Source organism: Convolutriloba macropyga, chromosome 2 (assembly GCF_964194025.1).
Source record: "Convolutriloba macropyga chromosome 2, txConMacr16.3, whole genome shotgun sequence".
NCBI lineage: Eukaryota > Metazoa > Xenacoelomorpha > Acoela > Convolutidae > Convolutriloba > Convolutriloba macropyga.
In genome coordinates this window covers 48,551,187-48,569,310 of record NC_134469.1, presented here as the reverse complement: position 1 = coordinate 48,569,310, position 18,124 = coordinate 48,551,187, and the positions used below count along the sequence as shown (strand labels likewise).

General features: G+C 36.7%; 1 protein-coding gene across 2 annotated transcripts in view; it reads right to left on the bottom strand.

The window, feature by feature from the left end:
* LOC142358720 (solute carrier family 12 member 9-like) overlaps nt 1-17,745 on the bottom strand; it is a 44,503-nt gene extending 26,758 nt beyond the window's left edge. The window contains exons 1-7 of one of the 2 annotated variants that reach the window (XM_075410256.1): nt 17,626-17,745; nt 16,995-17,094; nt 15,413-15,775; nt 14,785-15,055; nt 13,248-14,416; nt 3,543-4,174; nt 3,089-3,295 (exon numbers count right to left, since the gene is read on the bottom strand). In XM_075410256.1, the coding sequence (XP_075266371.1) occupies nt 3,089-3,295; nt 3,543-4,174; nt 13,248-14,416; nt 14,785-15,055; nt 15,413-15,775; nt 16,995-17,094; nt 17,626-17,628 (2,745 nt within the window). In that variant the 5' untranslated portion in view covers nt 17,629-17,745. Of the gene's footprint in view, nt 1-3,088; nt 3,296-3,542; nt 4,175-13,247; nt 14,417-14,784; nt 15,056-15,412; nt 15,776-16,994; nt 17,174-17,625 lie in introns of both variants that reach the window. The other variant, XM_075410257.1, reaches the window with a different exon arrangement.
* Between the last annotated feature and the right edge of the window lie 379 nt (nt 17,746-18,124).

The following is an 18,124-nucleotide window of genomic DNA, read 5'->3' as shown; positions in this document are numbered from 1 at the left end:
AAACTGTTTAGATTATTTCATCTACCAAAATACTCCGTCATTTACATCAAATAACCTGTTCCATCAAAACATCGCAGACCATTATCCTATTCTAGCTAGTTGGTCGGTCAACGACCTCGATCAGACTGACGCTCAGTGTTAAATTCTCAAAAATTATTCTAGATGAATCTTGGACACAGCTCTTCCTGCATGAACTCCTGAATCTCAGGGAAGTTGAAATACTTTGTAGTGATACAAGCATTGCTTTGGATATACTTAACTCGAGTTCTATTAAGGACTTCGTCAAGTTTGCCCCAATGCAAAATGAAAAGGAAATCAAATCCAATAACAAAACTGGATGGTTGACAAATTCATTGAAAAAGATTAAAACCAAGCGTAACAAAGCTCATAAAAATGGAAAAGTAACTCCAATAACCCAGGTTATCTGGCGAATTACAAAATTCCGCGTAAAAACATTGAAAACGCATACAAAAAAATCAAAAAAATCTTACTATGCAGATAAAATTAGGTCTTGCATTGTTGATGCAAGGCAAACATATCATTTATTTAATGAAATCAGTGGCAGAAGTTCGCACTCAAAACAGATTCCAATTCTATATTGTTATGAAGCAAACCAGTCTCCCTCTCTGTGAAGTGGCAGAAAAGTTCAATCAAAATTTTGTCAATGTACCTAATATTATTCGTCAGTCGATCAAAAACGTGCCTCCTATTGCTATTCCAGACAATGACAAGTCTTAATATTTATACCCGGTCTCAGAGTTTGAACTATAAGAGCTCATTGATAGCTTAGATCACAAAATATCATCTGGTGATGATGGCTTAAAATATAAAACAATTAAATCGTCAGCCCCTGTTACGGTTTGGTTCATGACTTACATTGTTAATTGTTCCTTCACTCATCGCTGCTTCCCCGTATCGTTCAAGAATGCAGAGTTACTTCCTCTGCACAAAGAAGGCAGTAAGCTGGAAGAAAATAACTACCGCCCAATTTCAGTTCTAAATGTATGGAGCAAAATTTTTTGAACGTGCTACGTATACAAGGTTATACAACTTTTTTGAGCCATTCGGACTCCTCTCACCTTGTCAATTTCGCTTCCAAAACAAGCATAGTACCATCGATGCTTTAATTTGAGTTAACGGAGAAAATAAAGGAAAACTGGAATGTTAAGAAGACTGCTTCTTTTTGGATCTACGGAAGGCGTTTGACACACTTGATCACACAATTTTACTTTATAAATTAGAGAGATACGTAATAAGAAGTAATGTTTTGTGTTGGTTGAGATCTTATCTCGGGAGCCAAATGCAAAGAGTAGAAGTCAATTGCATTTTCCTCGCTATCGTTGAAAATACAACATGGAGTACCACAAGGGTCTATACTAGGCCCCCTGCTTTTTCTTATCAACACAAATGACCTATCAATTCAATGTAAACATGCTCAAGTCCTCCTTTTTGCAGATGATATAACTCTTACGTTTCGAATCATGCGAGGAAGTGTAAAGAACTCGATAATGTTAAACACTGGCAGGATGCTAATAAACTTTGTTTGAATGTCAAAAAGACCATTCAAATGAACTTGAAGTCAAGCGAAAATAGGTTTGATATAACAAGTGCATTTCAATTGAGCCCGTATGTAATTATCTCCACATCTTAATTGATTTCAAATTTTCTTTTGTCTCATTTATCAGTGCTGAAATCGAGACTATCTAAACAATGTGATATTATTTCAAAACTTAGGCATTATACCCCACGTAAAAAGCTTATTGATTATTACAAAACGAACGTAAGGTCTATTATCCAATATGGCATACTAGTCTATAGGTTCAGCAGCTATAGCAACTTGTTGCCCATTTACAATTTATAAGAAAATAAACTCATTTACTTCAGATATAACAATTTACTTCAGAAAAAAGTACGAGGTGCTACTGACATCTTTGTTAAAAATAACATATATAACATCTATCAGCTTCAAATATTCGAGTTATCGAAGCTAGTTTTGTAATTATTGAGTGGATTACATCGTGAAAGTTACCTTAATTCTATGTTCTTTTTCGCCAACAAGATCTAATCGAAGTGCATCAAAAACATTGCTAATGGAACCATCTTGTCAGCGAATGATTGAAAAACGATCAGTATAATCCAGAGCTTCGAAGCTCTTTAATGCATTGAGTAAAGCCGATGTTCTTCCGTAAAATATTATTGGATCAAATGAAAAAGTTTAAAAAAAGGTTTTTATCATAAACTTAAGGATACATTTCTGGTTAATAACGATGATATAGTGAAATAAATCTCTGAATAAATTTTCTAGGAAATCCTAAAAACGAGCCCTTGGGTAAATTTTATCAGACATCTACTTTGGGAATGCGATTTTTGTGAAAAAAATTTGAGCTCTCAATACCTAGTTTCCGAGTTATCGCAATTTTTCAATATTGTTTTTGAATTTTTCCCGCTAAAATTGCTTCTGAAACACTTAGGAAAACATTTAAACCGAAAAATTTTGGAGGCCTATTTTATGCCTCCAGTGGGTTTAACTAGGTTTAATCAGGCTGCTGTTAAATTTTGACGACTGTAGCAAAAATATTTTTTAAGATTTTGTTTTTTTTTAAGTCCATTTCATTCTTCTATCTTTTTCTTATCATAGGAACTTATCATTAAAATAGTCCTTCTGCCCAGTTTACAGAGTCTCTACGGGCAGGGCGTGTGGGTTTAAATACGCCGTTGCCTGTCCACTTTGATCATGTTTGTACCAGTCAATATTTAAGTTTATTTTTTGTACTTGTTACTTATTTGGTACTTGATCAAAAAATAAATTTCTTTCTGTCTATATGTTCAGTGTATGTTCACTGTAAAATCACGATTCAGCGATTTTACAATTTTATTGCGATCCGGGTTCTTCAAGACGCGCAAATATCTATCATATATATTGCAATACATTAGTTCCCGTGAAAAATTTGCGGCTACTATATAGCCAAAAAATCAGTCATTCAATTAATTGCATTTTTATATTTTATATTTAAGTTGCATTGAATTTAGGACCCTAACTCCAGTTAATTTAAGATTGACAGAATCAAATCAACTTATCCAACCATACCTGGTGCTGGGCATTGGCTGCTTTGGAAGCATAAGAGTGGTGATTTGACAAGTGGGTGTGGGCCAGTCTCTCCCAGTCGAAGTGAGCCACTTCAGCTGAAATCCTCAGCTGCACCAGTAGATTCTTCACAGCTGCCACTATGTGGTGTCTGCTGTCATCTGTTGAGGGAATGAACACACGCAACTTAGAGCTACTCTTCCATATACCCTTGAACAAAAACAATACATCAATTCGCCTCTACAGAACTTTTTTGAGTCAGTTGAATAGAATATAAGTTTAGCACAAACAGATGACTCCAAGAATAACTTGTCCTCTTTCTACCCAATTCCGAGATTCAAAACACTAGATAATATTCAGCACATTTCGTTTCCACGCATTCAGCTCTTCAACTCAAATCTTTCAATTTAATGTAAACGGTTGGATTTCTTTGAAATTAGTAGGAACAAAAACAAACCTTCATCATCAAAATGCAGGCTAACTGCAGCAAGAAGAGGGATGACACTTCATTTATGAAACGCGATGCGGGCTGGAAGAAGTCGACCAGCCACACGTCTACAAATACCTCTTCTCCTTTCTTTTTATCTCTAAGGCGAGTGAAATCAAGATTGTTGAAGTCCCGTGCAATGCAGACGTTCTTGCTCATGCAAATTAAGTCCTGAATGAGAGATACATACTCCACAACTGATATCGCTCGTAAATTGTTCTCATTTCTCACCTCAGGCAGTTCGTTCAGCATATTTTGAATCTTGAACTTTCGTCTACGCGTAAAATTTGCCACCGATGTGGACCTGGACATGAAAGTGGTCCTGGTATGGGTTGAGATATTACTTGAAGTTCTGTGCAGTGGACTCAAAGTATCCATGGGCATGCTGAAGTCGAAGAACCCCAAAATGACTGTATTTGGCTTCATGCCGCCCAATCCAGAGAGCCTAGCAAGTGAGAGGACACCGTCTCGTATGGATCCACTAATAGTCATCTCCACAAACGCCTTCAGCTGGAGAAAATCGACTAATGTTAGCCAGTGTTTGGTTTTGTCTGGAATAGGGTCATAGTTGAAGTCGTCCCACTTAGCCCGGAAAACGTGTCCTGAAAGCAGAATTATCAACTTTTATCAACGCCAAAATTATCACCTGCTGAGACAATAACAGTGATTACATTCGCTTTTCCATCCTAACGCAGCCACTCAAAGACTTAACAAAAAACAACAAAAAAGTTTTATTGATTCTTGGTATTTTCAACGAACCTCTATACAATCGTAGAAACAAAATCGTTATGGTTCGCATGACTCACTACTGCTTAAAAAGTGGATAGCTGCACTAGTATTAATACCAAATATAGCCGGCAGATTGCCGGAAAATAGCCGCCGTTGACGCGCCAGCAGACGCACATCGGGATTGAAACAGAAGATATAGAAATTGACAAAATTTTCCCCTAAGTTTTAAAAATTGTTTAAATTCAGTGTGCAATTTCAGTCAGTTAGATTCTATACCTATACTTACTTCAGCTTCTAATCTGAAGGATATTAAGCTTAATACTGATATTAGCTAGCAATCACTCTAATGAACTTTGATAACCTATTACACTATGACTTAATGACCCGGGCTTTATCGGTTTATCCAGTTTCTTCTGATTTTCTCTTTTGACATTGACCGTATTCACTTACTGCGTAATTCAATGCGTGAAAGAATTTAGAAACCATTCAGTTGAAACAGTAAGTGAGGTAAGTCAGAAGTCAAACGTGAAACTCACGACTTATGTAAAACGAAGAACGTGTTCAAAATGTAAAGCGAATTTAAAAGGAGAGCGCCTAATAAATAGCCGTTTGAGAGGCTGAAGACGACTATTAATAAGCATCAGACTATATTAAATTATACAAAAAATTAGAGCAATTTCAAGTCACGGGCATCTAAAACTGGGCTTCATTGAGTTTCAAGATCTTCCCGTTTCAAGATCTCGTTTTTTGATATTCCCACCTCGTTTCATCATAGGGATCTTTTCCGTTTGCGCCCCCTGTACGTTATGCTCTCCCCAATTGAAGAGCACGACTCATTACATGGTAAATCTTGATGTAAAAATATGGCACTTGCGTCTGGGTGATGCAAATAATATGCACCCACTAAGCTGGGGGGGGGGGGGGGGGGGGCACAAACGGAGAAGATACCATTTTACATCGCTAATTAAATTTAGCAGAATGACCGAAGAATGAAACCAGCGTACAAAAGTCCGAAAAATTTTGGACAAATGATGAAAAGGCGGACAAAATTCAGTAAAACCAATGGCCGACTGAGACGACGCAGCTATTAAAAAACACATTTGATTGCACGAAACAAAATCAATTGAACGAAAGAAAGCAAAAACCATATTAGTGCACATCCTGATTAACAGTTTAAGAAAATACAATGAAAAACATCAAAATTGCCCAAAATAAATTGTGAGAACTATTTATAAGTTTGACCAAAAAACTTTCAAATTAAAAAAACTAAAACAGTAAGAAGCAGTTACTGCCTTAACTGCATTGGAGTGAATACAATCACCCTTCAAACTTATTTATTCGACTGACAAAACAAAAAAAGCGCGAAAGAACCTAAAATAGTCACGAGAATTCAGGAAAATACTCAAATTAAGAGGCTGTCCCCAAACAGTAGCATAAAATCAAGAAAGTTGTCAGCATTCTGACAGGATTTCAAATAGTTTTTGCACACTGGAAAGTTGATACATTTTCCGAAATGCAGCAAGTCAATTGATTCAAGTCAACAAATTCTGATAAAAGCTAAAGAAATCATAAATGAAGATTATAAAATCAAGTGTTTTTAACAGTTCAAAATAAGTTGCCAAAAATTACACTGGTCTAAAATATTTCGGATAAAATCTAAAAAATTTCCTCGTACTTTATGACAAAATCTTACTCAAATTCAAACATTTCAGCCACCGGTTCGCATGAATTTCTTTGAAAGAGCTTTAACAAATTCTCTACCAAGAAAATTACAATATATAAAAACAAAAATTGGCGGTGCTAAATATAAAAATTAACGAAAAAAGCATACGCTTATCAATGAAAAGTTTTCATGCACTTATTAAGTTATTATAGTGACGAGTATAAGATACATGACCAAATATCATTGAGGAACGGTCACAAACAAATGAGAAAATTAAAACTAAAATCAGAAAAAATTATCCATGTTTTCAAAAATATGAGAAAATTGTGAGAAATAAATAGCATTTAAGAAGATTGGCCGCCGTTGATTTCCATGACCGCAATTGCATGCATCATGAGACAAAAGCAATTAACGGTGTTTATAAAAAATTGAAAACAAGATTAAAAGACGACACGTACGCTATTCTGACATAACTGCATGAATCAATGAACAAAAAGCAGATTTGAAGTGATCGTGACGTCATATGAGATGAAAAAAATTCTTGACAACAAAATAAAAACAAGAGAAGGTCGAAAACATCCTCTGCAATCGCTTTGGCTATTAAAAACAACCACTAACGTCGGGCAAATCGCTTCCAATCAATTGCTTTTGTCAGCAGCTGACTGTGTGGAGCGGGGGTTGGTGAAGCGCGGGGGAGAGGTAGCGAAGAGTGTACATGGCGTGGGCGGTTCCTGCGCTTTAATGAGGCGCAGGAGGGTGAAGAAATGTGGGATGAGTTTCAAGGGGTTGAGAGGGTCCGAGCCTCCCTTCACAACTAAATTTTTGTCTCGCATATTTAGAGACTATTACGGCGTGAAGCTCTACGAGAACTGCTCAGTCACTTAATGCCTAAAAGTCATTAAGTGACTGAGCAGTTCACTTAATGCTCAGTCACTTAAAGTCAGATCTATAGACGGAAAAAACTATCAAACGAAGGGTCGGTAGTACAAAAAATCCCATAAGACCAGCAGGATTAATATAATTGCTACAACCTTCATTTGAGAGCAATTAAACACCCTAATTTTGTAAATAAATCTTATTTGCTCAATGTGACGTTGTAGTGAACCTGGAACAGTAAGCCAATTAAGGGAAACAAATACCAAATCATCATTACAACTTAAAAAATGAAAATGAGCTAAAAAAAAAATGTCTTACGTATTACAATTCGAAGAAATTGAAAAAATTGAAGACAAAGTTACAGGCCTCTTTTATAAAGCCTCCAAAAGGGAAACAAAATATATGAATATTAAATTATATTATTATAAATAAATGTAAAACGAAAAAGAGCGTCATACGACAAAACAAAAACCAAGAGCACCGTAATATAGCTCTGCTCAGCTTACAGTTTCGCAGCTATAAAAAAAATAAACCGACTAACGACGGAAGAATTGCTCTCGAATGACAGGCGGGTGCAAAACCATTTGACCCCGTCGGGATTCGAACCATAAACATCACAATTCACAATCAGATGCACTGCCCAGTCGGCTATAAGTCCCTTCTGTTTGCTATGCTAGAGCCGATTTTATATTAGCAACAAGCTTTACTTCGGAGTGAATGCAATAGAGAACATAACCGACTAATGTCGGGCCAATTGCTCTCAAACGATCGTCGAGCGGTTGGCTTTGTTAGTAGCTAGCCAGAGTTTAGTGATGCTAGCTTTAGCTTGATTCGCCTCTGCAACTTAGTTTTCTAGCCTGGTTATAAATCAAATAAAAAACTGATATTTTAAATTACAAAATTTAAGAGAAAAGCTTCCAGTTTTCGCAGTGAAAAGTTCAAAACAATTTTTTGTCTCTGCAATTATGTCAAGTAACCATCTGCAAGACTTGAAAAGCCTCGTTGGCCAGTAATGATCGAAGAGGACAAACATTTTGAAAACAATAGCAAAATTTATCAAAATCCTGCTAAAACTCAGGATACTAAAATCTTCAAAGCCATTTTATTGTCTCAAGAAGCTATCGAGTATCCCTATTTCCAGCTTTAAATAGCTTCACTGGCTCAAAGATCTATAAACTTGGTACATAATAATAATTTTACAAAAATTTGAGAAACAATTTAAATTTTATCATAAAATTGCTTAAGCTGGAGTCATTAAAATATTGATAGCCATTCCATTAACTCTAAAAATATGCGACAATTTATTATCAAGCCTTGGAGGAGATCCCTAGGACCCTGGTGCCGGAAAAAAGTCAAAAAGATTTAAAAACTTGAAAAACTGAATTTTTTTTCAAAATTGCTGATATTAAAATCTTGAAAAACATTCCATTACATCTAGAAGCTATTCAGTAACCTATAATCAAACCCTAGAGGAGGTTACGTTGCTCTTGAGGCTGCGGAAACCCAAGAAAAATGACAAAAAAATCAAAAAACCTGAAAAGTGCAGGCTGCATAAACTGCTAAAAATTGCCACAAAAAAGTTGAAAACTAACCTATGACCAAAAAAAAAATTTCTGTTAACATATTATGAAACCATAACCGAGACTTTCTGTTAGGCTGAGAAACCTGAATAATGACAATAAAGGCCCAAAAATTTCAAAAAATTGCAAGTTTTGTAAAGAAAATGATTATTATTGGTTTAAGAGCACCATTTAAAATCTCAACAGTGCAGGATAATTAAAACATAAAAGTTTTTAGTTTTCGCCTGAATAGAATTTCAGATCGTATAAGTTTCAACTCAAAAGATAGTTTATTCCACTCAACAGTGACGGCATGCAAGAACGAACGTCTTCCAAAATTAGAGCGAAATGTGAGAACATCTAAATTGTAAAAATATTGAGACCTTGTAACCATCGTGTTTCGTTTCATTAAATCCGATACATTTAGTGGGAGTTTGCAAGACGGATGTACAAAGCGATTTCAGTAAAGCCGTTTCCGTTGAATGCGAGCAACGAAAAGCACTCTGATACCTGCTCCTGAGATTATTAGATTCCATATACAAATTAACTTGCTCAAAAACAACTCTTTCTACTTTTGACACGAGTCTTAGATTTGTGACAGGGCGATAACTCGACAACAATTCAGGATCAAGGTTAGACTTCTTTATGAGCGGCCTCACGACGCCTTACTTGAACTGATTTGGAAAGTACCCTGTCTGGAGAGCTAAATTATTTAATGCAATGAAGTAGTCCGGAGAATTTGTCAAAACAATTTTGCAAAACCTAGTTGGCATATCATTCGGTGCTTTACTGTTCAAAAATTTTGCTAAAAGTAAATTCAAATCGCTCAGTGTAAAAACCTGAAAAATTTCCAGGGTAGTTGTATGTGAATTATGCAATTTTAAACCATTCGTTAGAGGTATTGAAACTAACATGGTTTTCATTTTCTTAACAAAGAAAGCATTAAACTGCTTTGCTAGGCATTCAGGCTCACCTAGTGCCTGCAGCAGGACAACATTATTTTTACTGAGAGTTGCTGAAGCCTAGAATATCTAACACGCTTATTTTCACTAGCGACACATTTGTCGAGGTATTCACTTTTCTTTTTAGAAAACAGCTCAAAATACTCCAAAACTGAATTAATAAGCCGGCTTTTGTCTTAGGAATTTCCATTCTTCCGATAAGCTTTCTCAAATTTTCTTCTCGGTTTTTTGATGGTTTTTAACTTATCGTCAAAGAGAGGCCACGTATGATTTCGAACATATTTAGTTTTCAGAGGATGCTTCTTATCGACATAACTAACTTCGTTCATTAAATTATTTTCAGGATTATCTCTGTCGATCGGAGCAACAATATTTTCTGCAAAAAGCTTCCACGTCAAAATTTCGCCAATAATTTTTGCACGAGGCCTTCTTTATAGCTAAATTCTCGTGCTTTTGCTGAAGGTCAAATTTACAAGAGGTTCTGATACCTCAACCTCCTCGGATGTTATAACCTGGTCTAAAATTCCACCACTTTTGTGAGTAGGCACAGTAACTTGCTGTTGCAAACCAAATTCATCCAAGAAAGAAATCCTATTTCATGGCGCATCATTTGATAGCAGCATAGAAATACTGATATCATTTACGATAAGAAATTTTTTGAACAACAGCTCTTTCTCCTCAAAAAATGATGTTAACTCACTTATAAAGACATGAAAATTGGTATTTGGTCGTCTGTATATACAAACCAAAAGATACACCGAATTGCCAAGCGTAAACTCAAGAGAAGCCAGCTCCGCGTTTGTTAAACTCTTGTTTGAAAAATTACCGACACATACAGTTCCATAATAGAACACCGCTAATCCTCCACCATTTCTTTCCTTTCCGTCTGCACTCAAGTAACAATAACCTTTTGGGCAACACTGCTGGAGAAAAACTCATCATTTGAGTTATCTTTGATCCAAATTTCTGTTAAAATTATAAGGCTAAATTCATTAGCTTCAAAAAGATTTCTTATTTGCGAGGTCTTGTTGCGAACCGATCTTGCATTATGTACACGAACTTTTACACGGTCACTGACGGATTTAAGATTAGATAGTCATGTATCAAAGGAGGCCAGCCACTCCCTCGCTTTATGATTCAAAACGTGAAAAAAAAAATATTTTTGGGCCAGAAATCGGGAGATTCAACTTGATCATTATCAAATTTGAAATCATTTGAAATCACAGTGAAAAGATTTCAGACGAGATTCATCTCTGATATTTCACGAAGACACAGTATATCAACTCCCTTCTTCTTGCAATAATATGTTATCATCCGTAGACACAGTTGCTTAAACGACCAATGTAGAGATGCCGTCTTTTCGGTGGCCTTTTAATTGCGCTGACTTGTCGTCTGATGATTAATATTTGTGCCCGTCTTGAAAACTTCTGTTTTTCTGTCTTGGGACACTTTGTCAGCAAACAAATTTTTATTGCCTTCAGATTTCCGTTTCTTTGAACTACGATCGCTAACAGTGATGTCAGTCCGATTTCTGAAAGCAGCTCTAAGATAACGGTAATCCGGTTTCCTCGGAGAATTTATCTCCAGCTTCAGTGATTGAATTTCAGAAATCAGCGAATCTTTTCTTTCTAATTTAACTTCAAGAGCTGATATTCGATCAAGGACTGATAAGTCTGTTGCAAATGTTGGCAAACAGCTCGGACAAGACCAAAATATCATTCCAATGCAATTTTCTGAGCAATTCCAAGGCAAGATCCATGAATACATTTAGATTTACAAATAGACAAATAGATGCAGTCCGAAGACTGCAGTAAGCGCTGATTAGGTCCTAATTAAACGAATAGGTCCTAATTAAACGAATAATCTAAATTCTACCTAAATAAATAACTACAAGAAAAATAGAAGAATCAGTCCAACAAATGCAGAGAACCCTCGTGCCAAATGTTGACTGAGAAAAAAGTCAGATACCAGTGAAACCTATCTGAGAATTCGTATGGTTTGACAACTAATTAATATGGTTTGACTTCGTATGGTTTGACTTCGTATGATTTGACAAGTGATCAATTGCAGCGATTATCGCAAAAGAATACCTTCCGCCGGAATCTGAAATCCCCTATAACTGGGGCTATCCAAAGAATGTCCGGCCTCTATTGATCCAGTAAATGATTGCAATCAGAAGCTGAACGAAATTAAATAGCCTCCCGGGTGCACATGGAGACTATTTAATAAGTTTACCACAACAATTAGGCTAAGGACAAAATTCGTGGTGTTGAAATCTTGAAAACCACTCCATTACATTAAGAAACTATACAGCAACCTATTATCAAACCCTAAAGGAGGCTCCTCAGCTCTTGAGGCTAGAGAAGCCGAAAAACTGACAAACATTTTTCAAAACTTAAAAAAAAGCAAATTATAAAAAAAAAATGCAAAAATTTGTCATATTAAAAAATTGAAGCAATTCCATGGCAAAAAAACTTTTCAGTAACTTATTATCAAACCTTTAAGAACGTTTTCTGGCCCCTGCTTCTGGAAAGACTAATAATGAAACTAAATGTCAAAAAACTGAAAAAATTTGCATCAAAAAACTGAAAAAATTTGCATACTTTGTCAAAAAAAATGCTAAAATTCGTGATGTTAAAATGTTGAAACCATTCCACTCCCACTGAAAACTATGCAGTGACCTATTATAAACCGTAGAGGGGGTTCCTTCACGCCTAAGGCTGAAAAACTCAAAAGATGAAAAATTTACAAAAACCTTGAAAAAAATGCAAATACGTTTTTAAAAAAATCATTAAATTCGTTATTTTAAAAACATGAAAAACATTCCATTACATCTAGAAACTATACAGGAACCTATTGCCAAACCCCAGAGGAGGTTCCTTGGCTCTTGAGGCCGGAGAATCCTAAAAACTGACAAAATCTTAAAACTTGAAAAATGTAAGTTTTATCAAAAAAATTGTTATAATTTGTCATATTAAAAAATTGAAGGCAATTCCTTGGCAAATAAATTATTTTCAAAAACCAATTATCAAACCCCTGAGGACATTTTTTGGCCCCTGCGTCTGGAGAGACTTGAAAAATGAAAAATCAATGTAAAAAAATTGAAAAAATTTGCACGTTTTGTCAAAAACATGCTGAAATTCGTATGTCAAAAAGTTGAAACCCAGGGGGTGGGACAGTAGGGTGGGGGCAACAGCGTGGTGGGGTGGTGGCGGGGGTGGGGGTGGCAATAGTGGCAGTGGTGAACAGTGGGGGTGTCTTCAACATCTCTTCCGCCCTTCACACCATAACACTCAAAAATGAAGAACTAAAACGTGAAAAAGTCACTTGAGAAGTCAAAGAATGTTCTAGAAGAAAAGCGCAAAAACGTTCAAGCGAAAAACTTGCATTAAAAAAGACCAACACGTTTACAATAATTCCTATGAACTTCGTTCAAGAGCAATTAAAAATAGAGCGCAAAAATACAATCCAAATTCTTTGTATCATAATAGCAAAAACAGAAATCATTTCCGCACGTGTTTGCTCTCAAAAACGAAAAATCTGTTAAAACATTTTCTCACTTCACTTTAAAGGTAGTTTAGAAAATAGTCACGACTTTATACTACTCAGTTTTCGCTCCTCTTACTACTCCAATGTGATTAAAATCACTACTCCAATTTGACTTCTCATTGGCAAGAAAAAGCATGAGCAGGTCTTTAAAAACAAAAGACAGCGCACCAATACAGATCAAATTCTTTGAATTATAAAAAAGGCCCGCAATAATAGCCGGCTATGAAAACCGGATACTAAAGAGACTATCCTTTTCTCCTTTTTGTTTGTTATGAAAACTTCGAGGCCAATTATGGCTTTTCTATCGCAATTAACCTCTGATAATACGTTTTCTAACCAATAACATAGAGGCCGCTCTTCTTCAAATCATTCACAAAAGAGAGCAATGGAACACAGCTCTTTGGATTGTTGACAAGCAGTAGAATCTGAGGTCGCCAAAACTTGACGTGATCCTTTCTTGGGTCCAATTTGAGCAGGAACTTGCGTACTACGTAAAACGTCAAGCCTTGACTTATCGATCCCCAGCTGGACGATGGTCCAATTATGGATATGAGAACAATAAGCACCACCAATATTAACAAATTGACAGCAGCGTAAACAGGAGATATGAGAAATATCATGGTCATGCATCCAATCATGCCCATAAAGGATATATGCCATGAAAAGTAACGGAAGCTCGGCCTGAAATTTGGGGCCGAAGCGATGTCCAGCAATGCACAGGCCAGGTTAACGAAAAAATACACCATGAGAAAGAATATTGACACCATTGGAGCCAACAAATTAACGTTACCAATAAATAGCACTAGCTGCACGAGAAAAGCCGTGAATAATACGCTCATATACGGATTGCCTTTGCGAGTAGAAAACACAGCAAACGGTCGACAAATTATGCCAAAAACTTCGTCTTTAGCAATTGCATAGAGAACACGTGATCCGCCAATCATAGCGCTCAGAGCGGCAGACATAGTCACCAGAATAGTACCCACGAATACAATTGGTGGATAGAAGTTGATTGGCTGCAAAAAGGTATAGTTCATCTGTAGCAAGTCTTTAGAACAGGTCAACGCGGCCAGGATGTAAATAACTGCGTAGACAACAAACGTGTAAAGCTGAGCGAGTAAAGTTCCTTTTGGAATGGAAACGGAGGGATCTTTCAGTTCGCCGCTAAGATTGGCACCCGCTAGAATGCCAGTGCATCCGTTGAAGACAATAGCGAACACTGATATGAAGGAATAGGGATCGTGTGTGGTGTAATCTGAGGAATAGTGAGAGCCTTTGTTCTCATCGTACGTGGAAGTGTGCAGCCCCGTATACCTCGCATTTGTCTGGTTGAAAAAGTCCACACTATCCGACGGCAGATCTATGTCTTTGGGCTTGTCCAGGAAAAAGTTGACAATGACACAACCGATAACTGCATTGACGATTATGAAGATAATGAAGGTACTTTTAGCGTACAAAGATCCTCCGAATCCACATCCAACGAGACACAGAATCAGGATAACAGTGCTATAACAATACAAAATGCTTCACTTTTTCGACAATTTTATCGGGCAAACTACTGGCCTCAATTAAATTATCATAATGATTCTTATGAGTTCCAAGAAACGAGACAAAAAACCTTATGTCATAATTTTATTGCTGAAATATTTCCTTATATTGTTTAGTTCAAAATCGGTGTATCATCAGCAGCAATATAGTACAAATCCAGACAGCTTTTTCGTAAGCTTCAAAAAATTTGTATGGGATATTAAATTGGAAACTCTCTGGCATAGTTCAGTCAATTTGGACTTATTTCAGAAATAATCCAAACAAGTGATACCGACAAACAGATACGTAAAACCCAGTAACCTAACACAATAATAACCTGTTCGAACCTGTACAATAGCTGGAATGAGTAGCTTTCAGGCAAGAACTTCTCTAAAGTTCCTGATTCGTTTCCAAATGAATCCACGATTGCCTCTGTCATGGAGGTAATATAAGTCCCTGAGGACAGCACCTGAGATATGAAAAGCAGCACCCCTAATGCACCCCCAAACTCTGGTCCTAACGTGCGACTGATCATGAAGTAAGCTCCTCCAGCTTGCACCTCGCCATTGGTGGAGATGGCACAGATGGAGAGACTCGTCATCAACACCAACAGATAACCTGTGGCAGAGTAAACTACGAGTTGTTATTATCTATCTCAGGATAGTAGCCGTCATCTGAATTGCAAAGCATTCAATATTAATATGTCATTTCAAACAATCGTAATCAGTTCGTTGTTTAAAAAATAATCATTTAAAAATTACTAACTTGAATTTTTTCAGTCAACCTAAAGGCAACGACTTGACCACAAACATTCGTCAGTAAATAGGAAATATTTTGGAACAGAAATCGGAAGAACAGATTTTTTTTTACTTCTGCATTATCTAGAATGACCATGCAAAGTTGTGCATAGATGGCGCTGCCCTGCATGTGTAATCATGTTAGTAATAATCCATAATAGGTAGTCAGCTCACTCACCAACTGTCAAAATAACAAGAGCAACATAAAGACCACATTGTCCAATTGCAATTCCACATCTTAGAAACAATACGAGACTAAACATGGCCAGTACACAGGGCATGAACACTCCAAATAAGGTGTCCAGAGTCCGTGCTGAGTCTCCGCTCTGGCCAGAACCAATTGTGGCTGACGAGATATTTCTGCGCCCACCTGACAGACTGTTAGTTAAGAATGTGAACATGGCAAGTCCACTGTTAGGCGCGTCTCTGTTATTTGGATCGCTAGAGCGATGCGAGTTGCGAATGTCCACGTATTCATCACTGCTCCCATCAAACAATGGAATTTCTGCATCATCGTAGTTATCCGTCATTACTCTCACACCTAAGAACCGTACATAATGCGTTGAGTTTACTCTGAGATTCACTTATCCTATATGACGTCAAACAATTATTCGTCTATTGATCTGATCTGATATAGATGCCGATAGTATTTAACATAAACGGACTAATTTTGGCCGAATTGCTCTCGAACGACAGTCGGCAACTAAGTTTAATTCAGCGCATCGGTAAGTACTTTAGAACACTAACTAAGCAATTCAGGAAAAAAACAATTAGTTGAACTTTTCATTATAATTTCAGTAGCAACTACCTCGAATGAGCAATTTCGATCACGGAAAAAGAAGCGAGCGTGAATGAGTCCCTTTGCTCAAGCGAGCGAAAGAATATTCTAGAACAAGAGGGTCAAGCAAAAATCTTGCATATAAAGACACGTTTACATTAATTGTTCCAAACTTCGTTTGAGAGCAATTAAACAGCCTAACAATTTTCCCAAAAACTGGGATCTCAGAAAAATCGAATTCCTAATAAACCTTTTGCAATTCCCTCTCTAAATAGTTTCAAATTAGACCAATCCTTTCTTCCAATAAGATTTTGAGAGCTGATAACAAAAAAAACTTAAACAAAACAAAAAACAATTTCATGTTCTTTCCCTCGTTACAAAGCCAGAACCATCAATCAATTTCGCAATAGAAGGACGTTGCTATTATGGTAAAAAAAATATTTATACATGGAGAGATCCAGGCGCTCAAACAAAAACTAACTTGAGTCGCAGGAACTGCTATCGATCATGCCAACCTCTAATTTCAAATGATTTTTATCAGAGGTTGTTTTAGACCATCACTAAGATTTTTATAGTGAAAAACAATTTTGATTTGACTTTTATTAGTAAACTGGCACTAATTCGGTTCAGCTACTTAATATTGTGAATGAACTTGTTTATTACTTGTTTTCATTTTTAAAAAGAAAGGCAACAACAAATGGACAAGCTGAGCACGATGTGATTATACGAGAATGGCTATCCTGCTCTTGTCGAACCAAGATATGCATTACGGTCATTAAAAAATTTAACGTTGTCAAGTTTTGACAAATTGTTAGGCGTATGACAGGTCGGACCATTCTGAGCAAGCACCCATTACTGAACCTCCTTGTCTTACATATACTTCATTACGCAACTATATTATAAATGCAGTCTCTTCATATGCATACTATCAACTAAGCAAAAGATGATGTCCCAATAGTCCTGAATTAAATGCGCCATTCACCTGTATTAGGGACTGCTGGTTCAGTTTGTCCTCTCTCGGTGTCCCGCATGGGCTCATAGCTCGACTCTCGTGACTGAATGCTGCCCATGATCTTTACCATCTAAATCATGCAGACAACAAGCATGTGCACTAGGCTGACAGCAGCTACTGTTGGCCCACTTTAACTAATACATCAGTCACTAAAAATAGACTTAATAATTATACTTCAGAAAGGGAAAAAGGTAAATTACCATAGATAAAAAACAAAATGGGCCTTCGGTCCTGTGCCAATAAACCTGCGCGAGCGAAATTAGGAAATCGTCTAAAAGGGGAGGAGTTATAAAGGTTAGCGAGCGCCAGAGGGACAAAGGGGAGGTTGTATGGGTGTGAGTGCTAGCGGTTGCTGCTGGCATGGATGCTGTCCATGCATGGATGCTTCAGAAAACAATGTTTATAAGATTTATTGTAAAACATGGAGAAAACGTTCAAGCTAGGGCCTTAGTCTTAACAAAAACGAGCTGTTAAATTCTAACCAATTCTGCAATGTCCAATACGTACCTTTAAATAAAAGCCAAAATTTTGATATAATCATCAAGATAAGTCATAGGTGGCTCTCAAAATGCTCTTAGTATGAGAGATTGAAGATACTTACCATGGCAAATCGCAGACAAACTGAGGCAAAGTTTCAAACAGAACAAAAGTTTCTTGAATCACAGGACAATAAAGTCAAATAAAGAGAACTTCAGTTTGGTTAATTGTTTGGCAAACGATTTCTTATGCTACGTAACCTTAAAGTCAAAATTTACCGTTAATCCGGTGAACTCAGACAAAGCAGTTCATGTACTTAAAAACATTGCAGAGTTCACCTTTGGCTCTAGTAGCTTATCCACAAGTGCTGTAATATCACTCTGCATACGTAATATTTCTGTACACTTCTCTTTCGTTATTGGTATGAGTTGCATGCAACCTATAATTGTTCCGACCCCACTTGTGGGGGGAGGAATTATATACTTAAATGGTTTTTTTTGTTCAGACAATTTTGGCCGATCGATATATTCATCGCAGAGAAATGTGAGTGATATCGTTAAAAAGCTCGTCCAGCTTAGAATATGGAGTTAAAAAGATTTTTTTCGAATTTTTTTCGAGGAGTT